This window comes from Anas acuta, chromosome 3 (assembly GCF_963932015.1).
Source record: "Anas acuta chromosome 3, bAnaAcu1.1, whole genome shotgun sequence".
In the NCBI taxonomy this organism is placed as follows: Eukaryota; Metazoa; Chordata; class Aves; order Anseriformes; family Anatidae; genus Anas; species Anas acuta.
Window position 1 is genome coordinate 42412300 of NC_088981.1, and position 15642 is coordinate 42427941.

A 15642-nucleotide genomic window follows, 5' to 3' on the forward strand; every position below is an offset into this window, starting at 1 on the left:
GCATATAGAAACTCAGTGCAGCCATTCTCAAATAACTTATTTGAAAAGTTTTCCCAGTTGCAACACCATACTTGTTCTTAGTGATGCAGCTTCTTGCCTTTTCCCCGTACTACCATTTTTTACCCTTTTTCCAGCTATAAAGGAAGATTCACAAGGACTTCAGCCTGTATTTGAGACAGAGCCAAAACTGTAACAAACTTTTTCTTAAGTTTATGCTACATTAAATGAGTCATCTAAGGAAAGGAAATTTTAAAAATCATGGGAGAGTTTTAGGAACAACGTAGGAAAAACTCATCTCCCAGGATGACTTGGTTCCGTAAAGAGTGGTGTTAGTTACCTTTGTCACTTACTCTCCATAAGGGGAGAGGATATGGGAGAAGCAGAGGCTGTATATAGTCTGCATGCAGTCTGCAAGAGCCCTGTAGCAAAACTGAGACCCAAAGAACACCACAGCATAAGCACTCCAGGATCCTGTGTCACTCATTTTATTCACATATACAAGTTGACACTACACTATTAAATATAGACAATACAGAAGCATTAAAAACATATACTATTAAAAACTTTAAAAAACACATATTGCTTCAAGCTTAGATGGTATCTCCCTAGAATTTTTAAAGTGATTTAAAGTGAATCCAGTGCTAACAATAGCTGAGGCAGCTTCCCATTCACTTCTACCCCTAATTTTATAGGTGCTATTGTCAAGGTGTTGAGTCAGGCTCTACATATGGCTTTGCTGCTGAGTGCACTAACTGAGCTAGAAAATAAACTGGCACATGCAGGTTTTTGGACATCAGTCCTCAGATTGCTAGATTTTGGTCCTTATCAGTAAAAAAAAATAAATCAGAGGCCTTTATAGTTCAGTTATACTGCATTTATACCATAAAAATTAGAAGGGCAGTATGCACTTCCCTAGATGTTAAAATTTGATTAATATGCATTGAGTACCTTGATAGAATTCGTTACCACACATTCAGGTCTGTCCCTCACAGTTAAGTTTGGCTCTAAAATTAGGAATCACTTTGACTATCTCAGCTTCCAGTAAAGACCACCATAGTTCGTAGCTGCAGAGATGTGACAGCAGTGACTGAACAGGCATGCTACTGTACTTCACAGGGACATTCATATGCAGTTTTCATTGCAACATTTCACATTGTAAACACAAGTCTTTACAACACTATAGTTAAATTGCAGCATTACACTGTGAAAGTCTTATTTCACTTGGCTGAGTGCTTTCAAAAACTGAAAGGAATAAACAGTTACTTTACTGAAGACTGGACAACTGAGTATTGACTGTGTTCTTACAAGGTTTTACTGGTAAAACAGGAGTGAGAAGCATTCATAACTTGGCTCAATTCTAAAGTCTATGGCAAGACAAGTCTGAACTTTCTTCATTGATAGGGTAAACATTATCTGGAATGGAAAGCAAAGTCAAACTTGATGCAAAGCAACCTGCTCCTTTATCTGTGGAATGTAGTTAAAGCTTTGACACTTGAAAGTTCTGTTTTCCAAGTCATTTGTCTGTTCATCAAAATTCATGTTAGAATACTAGAAGAGTTTTCCAGACCTCAGCCTGGCACACTAAACATTTTGCATATACAACTTGCAGTTATCAGGACTATACTAGTTCACAGAGCCTGAGCAAATCTACTAACCACCTTTTTTAAAAAGTCAAATAATGCCCAAATATAAGAAAGCTACCTGATCAGCAGAATAATTTGCCCCTCACTTCAGGCATTACTCAGACTAAAGTTGTACCAACATAGCACCCAAGATTTTTAGCTACAGACCATTTAAAAAAAACACAAGTGACTCACGTGATCCAGTTCTGTCACTACTATCTTCTAACTTACTTTTGGTGGGGAACTGCTCTTGTCCAGACTAGGATAAGAACTAGAATATTTCCTTAGTACACAGCAGCCCGGATGCTGCTGAAAGTTTCTCATGTTCTACAGAACACCTGAACGATCCTGTTTTGAGACTTTCCAGGTTTGGTACCCAGTATCCAAGGCAGAAGACATTTAAAGCCCCTAGTCCAACATCTAACAGGCGATCCATCTTATCCAAGAATGGGTACTTAAGGCAGGCACAGTCATCTTGGCTCCTCCATTCTCAGCAGGAAGAGAACTCTGGAAGCTGCCTTGGAAAGTGTGGCAAGTCCGTGACCAAGAAAACTGCTTAATGTGGGCACACGCTGAGGGCACATAGTCCATCTGCTAGGGTCACATGAGGTCTACAAAGCCAGAGGTGTACATAGCATCCCGGGTGACAGGAACAGGCTGTATTGAGTAAGGCTGGTAAATAGTACTGAGTTAGTGCTGTGATACTGTTGTTCAAAACTAGGGTGGATTTCTGAATTCAAAGTGTCAAAGCAACTTGAGTATCTTTACAAAAGCTATTTAAATAAGAAAAACAGCATGCAAAAAAAGTAAAAATCCCATGTGGAATAAAAAGCATTTTGTCAAATAGTTTGTCTCAGTTTTGAACAGAGTTTTGAAGTTCTAGAAAGTTCTAAACTGTGGCCTACTAAGAAGTTGGAATACAGTCATTTTGCCATGTATAAACATACCTAATCATGCTCTGCTTCCCCAGCTTTAGAAGCTGTAAGATCTCTGGTCAGTAGCCTGAACAAGAGTTATTAGGACTTGTAAAGCTTTATACTTGAAAATCAGGTTATAACTTCATGGGGTCCAAGACACCTTAGTAAGACTGAAATTAATGAAGCCTTTACTGATGTAACAGTTAATACTAGAAGGCAGCAGTGTTTGGTCCCTCCACATTTCAAAAACATCCACAACCAAACTCAACTACGCATCTGTCCCTTGTTGCAGCAGCAATTCTAGTCCTGCTTACTCACTGAGATGGTGCAGTGAAGCGAAGACAGGCACAGGCTTCTGCTGCAGAAGTGCAAGTGTGCTTACTGTGAGAAGTTGTCTAGTCTGTAAAAAGCGAGCTGCAAAGGTGTTAAAGGTAACCAACGCACATAACTAACACACAGCACATCTGAACAAAATCTTGAAGCTCACAACTACAGGAATAGTCTGCCTAAAGCTTAGTTATCAAACTGAACAAGTCATACACAGCAGCCTGAGGAGAAAAAACACTAAGAATTTGACAAACGATGACTCTTAATACATAACAGACCTACAAACTGAAAGCGTTCAAGCTCCTTTATATATATTTATTCTTTACTAAAAGGCTTCTTTACTAAAAAGTACCTCTCCTTCCTTCTGTAGCCCTCACCCCACTAGCAAGGAGTTCTGCACCAATTTGGGGACAGAAAGCTTCTCAACTTCACCTACAAGCATCATCAAAAATAATTTAAGTTTTAAACCCCTAAAAGCACACTCATACAATACCACCACATGGAATGCATGTTGCAGTCTAACCCCACTGAGCGCAGATATTCCTAAGTGTTAAAAATAGACTTCACTAGACAGAAGCCAGCCCACTGATAAACCGGCATTTACATGATTAAAAGTAGAATAAGTTGACCACAAGCTTAATACAGTGGTGCCAAGTTGATCCTGGTACAACAAGCAACTGCCTATCGAGCAGCAGCTGTGAGATGATTGTCTACATCAGTTATTTGGTACAATAGGCACAGCAACAGCAAAATGATCCTGTAGCTGTTACCTGCTCTGATAATTAGTAGTTTATTACAATGACCTTTGTAACAGCAGTGAGAATTAGAAAGTATCACCAGATTCACCGATTCAGCAAGTTTTTTGAAAGCCTCTATATACAGACAACACTTGGCATTTGCCTAAAAAGCATCTATGTTTATTAGTGCTGCTTACCAGACCTACTGGCTTCCCTGTTGCCTGTCTTAATACACTTATTTTGGTAGAAATATTGACTCAATAGTACTATAAATACAAAGGCACCTCCATCACACCTTTAAAGTTTCTCTCCCCTAATATAATACCACCTCCCCGTGATTTGGAGGACTTAACTTTGAAGTAAGGGACAGCAGATTACTCATAACCAAGATCAAAAAATGTTTGCCTTGATTGCCAGTATGCCAGGCTTCCCCCTCCATTCCCCCCACCCCCAAAACAAGTCAACTGAAACGCATTACAAAGATTCCCAAAAGGGGAATTGTTTAAAAATTTGGGTAGCTATATCTAAAAGCCGCTTCAAATGTTATGGCTCCAACTATACACCCCACTGTGAGGTAGGTAGCCAAGATAAAAATACTGTAACAAATATTTTAACAGCTGGGAACTCCCTATAAAAACCTTGCATAAGTAGTTTGGTTCCTTGCACCAGTGTCCTGATAGGCAAAACTTTATCATGATACCTAATGGAATCCAATTTCACCGAGCTCTTGCCGAGTAGCATCTCATATACTCTGTCATCCACGGGTTGTCTGGCGGGGGAGGTTTTATCCGGCAAGGTTTCTCTGTTTCTGCAGATCGTACTCGCCTCTGAGAAAGCTTCCTTTTCTCCACTTGTCTCCTGTTCTTTGCTCGTAGAGCAGATTCATGAATCTGGAAGACCAGAGTTAGTGTTACAAGCAGGAAAACAGGCTAGGAACCCCCCAGGAAAGCCAAGGGGCACTTGCTATTTATCCCAACCCCCATTCTGAAGAAACACAGTTTGCTAGGAAGATCACATTTTCTCATGTAATTTGCACCACTAATAAAAAAAGCACAAAACTTTTCCATAGAGATGCCTCAAATTCTACTCTGCAATATTTCCCCCACCTCATGGTGGGAAAGACTGCAAAAAATCTTTAATGTTTCTCTCAATTTTAACTGACATTTTAAAAGCCTTGTTTCTCCTATTTCTACCATAGGAGATTCTTAATTATCCCTCAGTATGTATCCCTTAAAATCTAGGCATAGTAGTAACATCAATCCTTAGAGACTGCTCACTAGATACCAAAGAACTTCTTGATGTTTAAATATAAAAACCTGTGTCCTGATGCATATTCAAGTTATCATTTTCACCAAATTTGGTCTTAATAGCCAGCTTGTGTTTGCTTGCCTCTATTTCCAGACTTAAAGATCTCATCTCAAGAGGATAGTAACAGAGTAACAACTTTGAAACATTCAAGAAAAGTGACCTAGGCAGGCAGTAAGCAGTTCCTCCTTACAGAGCCACCCCTACTGACAGGGCACTACCATGGCTTTCAACTACGTAAGTGTTCAAGAGGAATCCAGCCACTCACTACAAATCAGAGACCCTTAAGGGTTCTTTAACTTTTTTTCTAGCATGAGCAATGTTAGAAGTCTTCCACAGTATCTCTCTCCACTCAAGTTTGGCATTCACATCTATTGGACTTCAACAAGGCACCAGTCAGCACCTTCCACTGCTGATCCAAGTTTATCAACCCAGTAACAGCGTCCCTTATCAGGACAGGCAGCTTCTTCCAAAAGCTGCAGGTCCTGTTCCTCATTTCCTTAAGAGTTCAGCTGGACTCTCCCAGGAAGGAGAAAATGCTTCAAACCCTTTCCAAAACAGCCTGCTGGAAGTCAGCTGCACCTCACACATCAAGAGCACATCCACCACATTAATCCTCAGGTATCTTGGCTCAGGGATTCAGACTCAGAGATTCAGATCCCAGCTTTGGGATGCCTGGTGCTAACCACCTGCTGCTTTTCATGAAGTTCAGAATGCAGCAATACACTTACAAGAGCCAGTTTTGCTGGTAGCACTATTACAGCCAGAAACGAGATAGCCAGGCATTAATCAGAACTTCCAAGTATTGCTCAAAACAGGTTAACAGTTCACAGCTACTGCAGTGAGATATGTCAAACATCTTGAAGTTTACTGCTGTAACTTTTCCTTTATTATTAATGACAATACTGTACTGACAGTACATAACTACAGTTAGGTAGATCTCTGAACTTTCCTCTGCTTCTCCCCTCCACACCTAACCCAAGTTAACACATAGAAGTGTTAACTCTAGTGAGGAAAGCATTAGCAGGAACCACAGGTGACAGCTCTATCCACAAGCACACCCAACAGAAAATGTAGATACTTGGCTGTGACCGGTATGGAGATGCATATCCAGCATTCAGTATAGAATTGGCTTCAATCATAGCTTGTCATACTCACCTTTATTCATCTGATGCCTGTCATTTTTCCTGTGACACTGGTCATCAGTGTAGGCAGATAGGTTCCTGTCTGATGAGAACTGAGTTTCCTGTAGGGTAGGAGGGCTCTAAGCCTCCTGAAAGGTTTGTGCATTCAGGTCTCCACTGTATGCTTGCCACACTAGAGGCCTGCAGGTACAACCACTGCTGCATTTTGATGGAGAAAGTACCAAAACCACTTTTTAAAAAAGTGGGTTTTGGTATCACCAAAGCTAGACTCTGCAAACTCAAACGGATAATGTAGAAAACTGGCTGTCCTTATAAAACAGGATTTAGCAACACACAAAGACTCTGCAGCAAGCAGAGCTCGGCATCCAAACATGTTTTTGTTCTTTGACACTTTGAAAACCTTTTCACAGAAATACCGTACTGCGCAGAAGGACTAACCTGACCAAACTCTGCTCATACACAACTGCAATCACAGCCAAACCTGGAGGGATGACACCAGCTCTCAAAGGAAACAAAGCAAGCCCCTAACTCCACTCCTGCATGACATAGCATAGCCACAGCAGGACAGTACTTACAGGACAGTTCCACCCACAACAGAACAGGTTGTTGAAGCCCTCAGTTTCCCAAGCAATGACAAATAAAAGCATCCTTGGAAGTTTTACCTAGATATTAGCCATGTGTCTTTTCTAGGCACTAAGTCATCAGTTCTCACTTAAATCGGAACTTTTTACTTACTTCATTCACTGAAGCAGAAGCACAAACGTTGTGAGTTTTCTGGCTTCCAGTATCTGTCTGTTTCTCTCCCCACCCATACAGAGCAAATGGATGCTTATTCTCCTTTGGTGCATCTGTCTTTTGAGGACTTTTGGCTGATCTTCGATCGTTACGACTGGACAAGGCACTTCGGCTTGGACGTCGTCCTGTACGGCTGGTTTTATCTGCTTCCTTTGTGGAAGTCTGTTCAACAGTTTTTTCTTGCTCTTCCTTCTGATGCTTTTCTTGATCTTCTCTTTCTTTTTCTGAAAAAAGAAAGGTCTGCTTTGAGCTCCCAAGAACAATCATGCCTATCTGCACAGCCTCTTGATATGTCACTGAAGCTGCACTTTTTTTTAAGCAAGTGAAGACATCACTAATTCCACCGCAGCAAAGGCATAGCTCACTCAAACGCCTTCACTCCTTAGTGACTGATATTTCCAAGCCCATCCCTCTGCACATCAGCTTCCACACATTTAAATGTGCCTTTCGCTAGTGAGGCTACAGAAGCCTAATAGCTCCAGGCAGCACTGTAAATGCACTAAGAATGTTTCCAGTGATCTTCCATCTTCGCCGTTTCATCCTTTCATCTTTCAGACAGCGAACAGATGGACTGCTGAACGGCATGTAGATGCTGCCAGCCAGAGAACAAGCCTGATAAAGCTATGTAAAATAAATCCCTCATATTACAGACATCCACTGAAAGAAGAGTGCATTTTCAAGCTCCCTGATTATTCATGCATACATCTTGGTTATGGTTTGCTGTTTACATCAGAGAGGGAAGTATGAACCAAAGATTTATAAAGCAATCAACATCACACTTGCTATCTATTCAGTGAAGAATGCCTTGTGTTTAAAGCATCACACCGCAGGCAGTGCTGCCCTAGACTAGCTTCCCCACCTTCCCTAACAGCATGTCACCACCCCCAGCTCCTGACACCACACAACAGGGCTGATATAACCAATGCCATTTTATACAGCAGTTACCTACAAGCAGGGTGATCAGCACTGAGAAAAGCACGCTTACGCTTACCCACCAGCACGATGAAAGCCCCCATGGCTGGGCTGCCAGGATGCAGTGACCCCACCACCGAAGGAAGTACAACAGCACATGAGATGTTACCCATAAAAATCAGCATCTGCAGCTTCCAATTGGGCCTTGTACCAGAACTGCTGCTGGATGGCAAACGATACCACCATGGTCATCATCCTCCAAGGACCAACGGACTTGAGTGATTTTGTGTATTCCAAGTCTACGTCATGACTATTGTGTTCCATGCGGATTACTCAGTACTTGACCCGCACTGCAAAGGGCCCAGGTGATTAAAAATTAGGTAATAATAAAGCTATGCTAATTGCTAAAAATTCTCTATGAGGATAAAGCTCTAATTATACTAACAGCTTTCTGGCCAGTTCCCTACCCAAGGTCCCTAAAGGCCCTGCCTGTTCCCATAGCACCAGGTGGCAAAGGGGTGCAACATTTGGTTTACAGAACCAGACATTAAGGATTACAGAACCTAATATGCATCATTTAAATCTGCACATTTAGACTGATACTGAAGGCCAGATCAGCATTATACAAGACAATGTAATATACAATATAAGACATTATACAAACCGACATCATGACCCAGTCTTCCCATGACTTTTAGGCCAACCATGCCTTTTGTTTAAAGGCAACCAAAGCCTTTTATTAACCTAGCAGCACAGCAGTCTGCTAAGAGCTCTCCCTTCAAGGGGCTATCTTTGAGCTTGAGCTGCAGCCTTGCCCTGGACACACAGCAGTGCCCTCAAGCTGCTCGCAGAGCAAGCTGAACACGCAGGACTCCTGCCACACCAGCTGCAAGCTGCCCACACGCCAAGTCGTGTGCTTCCAGCAACCACCAGCACACACTGGTGTGTATGGAAACAATTCCTCCACTGATATAGAATGAATTCGTCTTGCTTTCATATTGAGAGGTTGACCACAAACAACTAGAACAAACTTCACAGCAGTACCTTCATTAAGAGCAGAAGGATTTGCCCATCCCATGACACAACAGCAACCGCTCATACTAATCGCTGTGATTTAGCTAATCAAGCTCATGCATGCCCGATCTGACACCGCTTTCATTTCATTCTAGCATCCACCCAGCTCCACCAGAATAGAAGTTACCTGCCTGTTCTTCACTCATACCCTCGCTCTGCCCCAGCAGGGTACAGGATGATCCGCTGCACGCCCCAGCACTGCCCTGAGGTGGGCTGCTTCAGCTGCTCATCTTGTTCATTCACTGCCAAACCAGCACAGCACCTGGTGCTGGGCACTCCAGGCTGTGCAGGTGCAGCATTCAGAAGCAGATGCCACTGCAGCATGGCCAAGTAGCTGTTAGAAGTAGCCAGCAACACAGCAGCATCCAGAGTCCGATTGAGTGCCCCTAGAGAACAGCCAAGGAAAGCAGCCGGTGCCAGCGGAGTGACAGAACGAGAGCAACGAGTGGCCACATACTGAAATATCAGACACAAGGTTTCGGTCACAGCCAAGGCTGGATAAATGTGAAAAGCAATGACCCCAGTGTGGTAAAACACCAGCTTTGCGTGGCATCCTGGGCTCTAGGGCACAGCTTCACCGCTGACAAGGCAGCACATGCAGCCCAGCTGCAACAGGCAGCACAGAGACATCCCCTTGTAGCCTGTTACCTACAAGTTTCTCTGTACTGCCCGCTCTTAAAGAGGAACCAGCTTGGTCCTCTTCCGCATACAAGAGGCCATATCAGGAGGAGGCACTGTTTTGAGCATGTCAGTGACATTTCAAAGAATAACACAGTGAAGGGAGGACATGTTGCTGTCAAATATGCAGTGAGTCATTTGGGGCAGGATGGAATGGCTTCCTTCACAGGAGAGCTGCACCTTCCTTCTCCACAGGAGAGCACAACAACACGGGAGTTCACAAGCCACAGAAGATGGCATTTAGAGCCTCCAAAATACAGGAAAGCGGGGTCTCCGCAATCACATCGGTAGCCTTACTTCAAAGCAAAGACGAGCCTGGATGCTGCTCACTCGGATCCAGTCCCAGCTGGTGCAGAAATGACGAAGCCAGCCTGTCCCAAAATAGCTATAAAAGCATATGAGTAAATGGCACACAGAATCCTGCTCAGCCTTGCAGTAAACGCTGTATGCTGGAGCATACTATGGCACCCTGTGTGCACTTGCTATTAGAGCAGATACTGTAATGAGTGCACTCCTACAGCTCATTTATATGAACTCAGTGAAGGTACAAGGCTGATGTCTTCACCAGACATTTATTGAAATCTTATTTGAAACTTCAGCACATATCCCAGCAATTTCGTGAGGCACCCCTGTTGCAGGAAGGCAGCAGCTGACAGCAGAGAAGAAGCAGACCCAGGCACCAGCACCAGCAGCCATCTCCTGCCCCTGCAGCACGGCAGCTCCGGCAGGCACTGCTGAACGCCTGCTGCAAATAGAACAGGAAACCCAGAACCGACTGGCTGCAGCATTGCAGGGATTAGCCACAATAGGGAAAAAGCTGGGAACATTTCAGAACTGCATCGCAGATGCTAAGCAGAGCACACTGGACAGGAGGGGATTAAGTGCTTAGCAGCAAAACAAGGCTGCCAGGCCCACCCAACAGGGCAGTTGAAGGCTCCAGCCCAGAAGAGGTCACCTAAGTCCTCCTGCATCGCCCAACTTACGTAACAGCTCCCCTCCACTGCCCCAACATGAGTTGGTGGAGCTTTTCTCCCTCCCACAGCACTGTGTGCTCTACCAGGCTGAGAAGAATCCCATTTCAAAGGTACTTCCAGCAAGTCAGCAGAGCCAACAGCCTTCCTATTAGACCCACAAGTCCCCAGGGATCAACGCTACCATCTACGTGGGACGTCCGCCCCACATGGGGCTACCTCAGGTTCAGAAACATTTCATACCAAAGCAGGGTTCTGCCCCCAAGTCACCTTCAGAGCTCCCCTGTCCAGATACAGCACTGAAGCCAGGGCTTGAGAGGTGCCTGCTCTGGGAAGCCTCCTGCACACCAGTCCCCTAAGTGCCAACACCCCCAAGCAAGGCAGGTCTCCAAGGCCTCTTGAGGGGGTACATATGCAGTTGTGGCTATGAATAACTCCCACAGCTGGGCAGAAATCTGACTTGACTTGATGGCAAAGCTTGTTTCCACCCAAAAGACACTCAAGTGACTGGATCACAGTACTGTAACCCCTAAGCTGACACCATTACCTTCCTCCCCCACCACCAGTTGCTCCTCCCCATGCACATAAGCCAGCAAATACACCTGCAGCATCATGACAGACAAGATCAGGGAAGAAGTTTGAAATTGGATCTTCTACTGAGCTGCACAAATCCAGATCCATCAGACTCTTGTGTGGCAACTGCTTTGACACCAGCTTGTCACCGCTGTCATTCCAGACCTCTGTACAGAAGTGCTGAAGGCAAAAATCACAATAAGGATGGAAAGATGGCTTAATCCTGGATGTGTGCGCAGCAGTATCATCTCACAAACATGTTTGCCTGCCGTGCAGCTGCCAAGAGCTCCTGTCTTTCACTCACCAGCCCACAGGGTTCCGTTGACAGGTCCGAGGATGCGTCAACTGAACCAGCTGATTTAGGTCAAGATTTCTTTGGATTATGTTTACCACACACCCATGCCTGGACATGTTCTGCAGAGCAGTCCCACCAACAGTGTCGCAAGCGAAGAGCCAGAAGGAATTATGCCAAATTTGCCACTCAGTGCACCTTGGTATCACTCAGCTGCCACTTCAGCATGAGATATATTGACAAAATGCACTTGCCCTAGTTGTCGCCTCAGAGTTTGATGCTGGCAGTACTTTAGACCAACACCACTAAACCTTGAAGTCAGGCAGTGCTGATTTTTGCAGCTTTCTGTGCTCCCTCATGGGTTGGAGCTGAGTGAGGAGCAGGTAATTCTGTTTCTTCTACAAAAACAAAACACTGCGTGTGGTAGTATTTGGACATTCAGCAACATTACTGATGGCCAAACATACTTTGCCACAGCCACTTTAGATACCATGTAGCCAGAAATCCGGCTCCCCCCAGCACAGAGGGAAGCAGCAGTAGCCAGGTAACAACCAGGATGCTGCAGCGCGTGGGTGGATGCCAGATACAGAAGACAAAAGATGTCACTGGCATGAGCACACTCAGCTGCCCCCACAGCACTTCAGCATAATTAAGCTCCTCCAGAAAAAAAAAAGGCAGTTGAATAATGCAAGATTCATAGGGTGGCAGTTTGTGTTTTATCTTCTCTGCACTTTTTAATTAGCCAGTCACTAAAAAGAAAAACACATCTTTAATTGCCTAATATTGAATGAGTCACTTGCTTTCTGATTACACACTAAGCTATACACTGATATAAATTTCCACTTAATCCAGCTGCCTAAGCGGGGTTGTTCTCAGGCCTTTTACTAAGGCTCTTAAATGCCTGCAAGAAAATATGTTTATACTAAGTTGCTTTACAGAGAAGCAAAGATCAGCTGCAGATTTTTCTCCCATCGTAAACGGGAAGAACCTAAGCGAAGATGAGGTGTTCTCTTTGAGCAGCCACAGCAGAGTTCCACCAGCTACAGGTACAGCTGCCCAAAAGCTCAGAGCTGGGCAGGCTGGCATTGCTCTGCAGCCCCTTTGCCACTGAGGTGAGGGGACAGCCATGCACACACACAGGACAGACACACCCTCACTAGCCACAGAAAACACCTGTATGAGCAGCTCATCTGCAGCTAGCAAGTTTTTACCTGCTGCCAGAGCAGATCCAACTGGAATCAAGCCACGGTCTCTTCCAGAGACAGCCACGGAGCGCAGCAGGAAGGCCAAGAAGTGCCCAGCATCCCCACATGCAGCCTCAAGCCTCACCAGCTGCAAGTCAGCCTGGGTCACAGCAAGCTACCTGCTGTGCCCCGCTGCTTTGATATGCAGAAGAATGAGATCCTGGCTCCCACCACATCCACCCAGGATCAGCATGTGATCAGACTGCATCAGAAGAGGCAGGAACCCCAAGGTCTGAGCCCCAACTGCTTCTATCACTTCCCTCACTAGAAACCAAGCCTTTAGCCCACCCTAACAGAGCACATCTTTTCCCACATTGCCATTCCCTGCTCCTTCAGCAGAGATTTCTCAGTGCTGCTTCTCAGTGCTGCTACATACTTGCTTCTTCCACACATACTCTGCAATACCACTTTCCTCAAGGCACTACAAAATACTACTTGAGGAAAGCAAGATCAGACCCACTAACAGTGTTACATTCTGGTTACCTGGGGTGCTTTCATCACTGCATGGCTGTGAGATGGAGAGCTGTGGTGGGGCAGCCAGCAGCAGAGCACACCTCCAGCTCCTTCCATAACTATTCCTGATGCCTTGCCATCTTCCCCCAACATAGATGTTACAAAGTGCTATACCACCAGCAGGCACTGAAACACCGGTCCTCCTGAGGAGGAAACAGCTAACAGAGCTAAAGCTAACGTGGTATTTTTAAGGGTAGTGACTGCAGCAGAGCTGTGAATATCAGGGTACAGACCGCTCTGGTAAGCTCAGGCCCCAGGGAACATCACACCAGACGATGTGATCTCCCCAGGCCAAAGCAGCACATCTAACCCCAGCACTAATCCCCAGCAGCATGCGGCTTAACTCCCCGCTCCCTGGGCATGCAGCTGGCCCTGAGCAGGCTGCACAACACCCATCAGCGGCTGCCGGATCAAGCCTCATTTCAGCATAGGTGAGGCAAGGCATTTTAGGGGATGAGAAGTTAACGGTGTTGAGAGCTCGGTGGCAGCGCTACCTGCCTGCCCATGATTTTGGGGGGCCAGAAGGTGCCATAAGCTACCAAAAACCACAACAGGGCCGGTTCTGCCCCGGCTGCAGCCGCTGCGCCTTACATAAGCGGCAGCTCCATGGCAACGCTTTCCATAAGCGGCCGTGCGGCAGGGCGCCGCTCCCCACAGCCCCCGCTGCCGGCACCCACGCCACAGCCGCCCGCGGCCGTTGGGGGCGACCGTTAACGGCCGGTGCCGCGCGCCCCCCCTCACATTCCCCCCCCTCACCCCCGCCGCCCCCGCTCCTACCGGGTCCGGGTGCGGGTGCGGGTCCGTCCCGCCCCGCCTCGCCGCCCGCCTCCTCCTCGTCGTGCGCAGCCGGGGGCGGCGAGGGGGACGCTGCGGTGCTGCTGCTGTTGCCGCTGCTGCTGCCGCCGCCCTGCTGCCAGCCGTCCCACAGCCAGGGCCGGTGCGCCTGCTCCAGCAGCCGGCGGCTGAGGCGGTAGCGCAGCAGCTCCAGGTAGCAGGCGCCGCACGCGTCCCACTGCGGCTCCCTGAAGCGCTTCATGTACTCCGTCTGCACGCGCCGCGCCGGCACCACCATGGCGGGGCCGCACCGGGACCCGAGGAGCCGCCACCCGCAGCCACCGCCCGCCGCCACCGGCCGGGCCCCGCCCCGCCCCGCTGCCGCGTTTAAACCCAAACGGCGCCGCACGGGCCCGCCCCCCGCCCGCGGGCAGCCAATCGCGGCGCGGGGATCCCCCCGCTGCGTGACGTCACGGGGGTGGCAACGGCCCCTCCCCCGCCCCCTCAGGTCCCGTCGCTGTCCCCAGAGCGCAGAGCCCAGCGCCTGCCCCCCCCCCCCCCTCCCCTCCCCTCCCCTGTGAGGGAGCCGCAGCCGCCATGAGGCCTCCCCGCAGCCGCTCCTCGGGCAGAGCCCGGCCGCAGGGGGGCACTGGCGGCCTTCCGCAAGCCCGTGTGGGCGCCAGGGGTCAGCTCCGAGCAACGTTTGTGCACTGAATTTTCCCTTATTCCTCCCCAAAAAGGCTCTGTCCCCAGTTGAGGCAAGCGCAGCTGCGTCAGAGCCGAGCTCCCCACAAGGCTGCCCCCAGCCATTAACACAATGCCTCAGCCCTCCTACACGAAACACCAGAACTCAAGCTCCCATCTTCTGCGTTTTCTCCCCAAACTGCACCCTCCAGAGCAGGCTGCTCCCCATACCGGCCCACGGGATGTTAGCTCATCATAAGCATGCAGGGTTGTTGTCAGCTGCCCCCGCCCCTCCCTCCATTGTACCAGCCTTGTTCTGGGGCCATTTGCCCTTGCTGGCATGAAAACAAGACCCAGCCACATGTGTGCCATGAGGTAAGCTGTGTCCTCACGCTCCCACCCCGCTTTCAGCACATCCCTTTCATTCCTCGCACACACACCCCGCAGTGATGGGCAGATTGGCCGCAGCCAGACCTGGGGAAATAACCCGGGACGATTTGTATCAAAAGACCTGTAACAGAAGCTTGTGGAGACACCCAACAACACCGAAGCCAAAAGCCACACCTTACCCAAGGCACATTCTGCACGGCTTGCCACTATCAATCTTCAGGCCTTAGCACTGCAGAAGCCACCAGGCAATAGGGCCCGGTGTCCCTCCAGGCAGCCCCCATCCGAAACCAGCCCCCATCCGAAACCAGCCCCGGAGCACATCCAGTGGCTCTGGGGGAGGATGCTGGGCCTGTGCTGGGTGAAGGAGGCGAAGGACAGCTCATCCTAGAGCTGGAGCCGAACAGCTCCATGTGCCCCAGCCAGGGATCGCTCCCAGTCCTCAGCACAGCAGCTCTGGATGATCTCAGCGTAGCTATATAAACATTTACTTTTTTAATCCTAATGAGTTTTGGCTTCAGCACGTCAGGGCAGAGACCTCCGTGGGCTGAGAGTAGCCAGTCATTAAGCAACTGCAGCTCCACAGACGCCTGAATGAAGAACTACAATATTTACGAGCCTGAGAATTTCCTCCCTTACAAACTTTGCTGTTTTTTTTTTCCTTCATTAAAAAAAAAAAAAAGTAAAGACAC

The 15642-nt window shown here is 47.5% G+C and overlaps 1 protein-coding gene across 3 annotated transcripts; it reads right to left on the bottom strand.

Annotated features, from left to right (window-relative positions):
* Positions 1–471: 471 nt before the first annotated feature.
* On the bottom strand, positions 472–14259 carry CCSAP (centriole, cilia and spindle associated protein). Of its 3 annotated transcripts, XM_068676796.1 has the most exons (4): positions 13883–14259; positions 6789–7072; positions 4304–4493; positions 472–2294 (listed from the first exon to the last, which is right to left on the bottom strand). In XM_068676796.1, exons 1-3 carry the CDS (start codon positions 14175–14177, stop codon positions 4320–4322), a joined length of 753 nt encoding a protein of 250 aa, XP_068532897.1. In that variant the 5' UTR covers positions 14178–14259; the 3' UTR covers positions 472–2294; positions 4304–4319. The 3 variants fall into 3 exon arrangements, with proteins under 3 accessions (XP_068532897.1, XP_068532898.1, XP_068532896.1); XM_068676797.1 differs by having other exon boundaries at positions 472–4493; positions 6789–7066; positions 13883–14258; XM_068676795.1 differs by having other exon boundaries at positions 472–4493; positions 13883–14258.
* Between the last annotated feature and the right edge of the window lie 1383 nt (positions 14260–15642).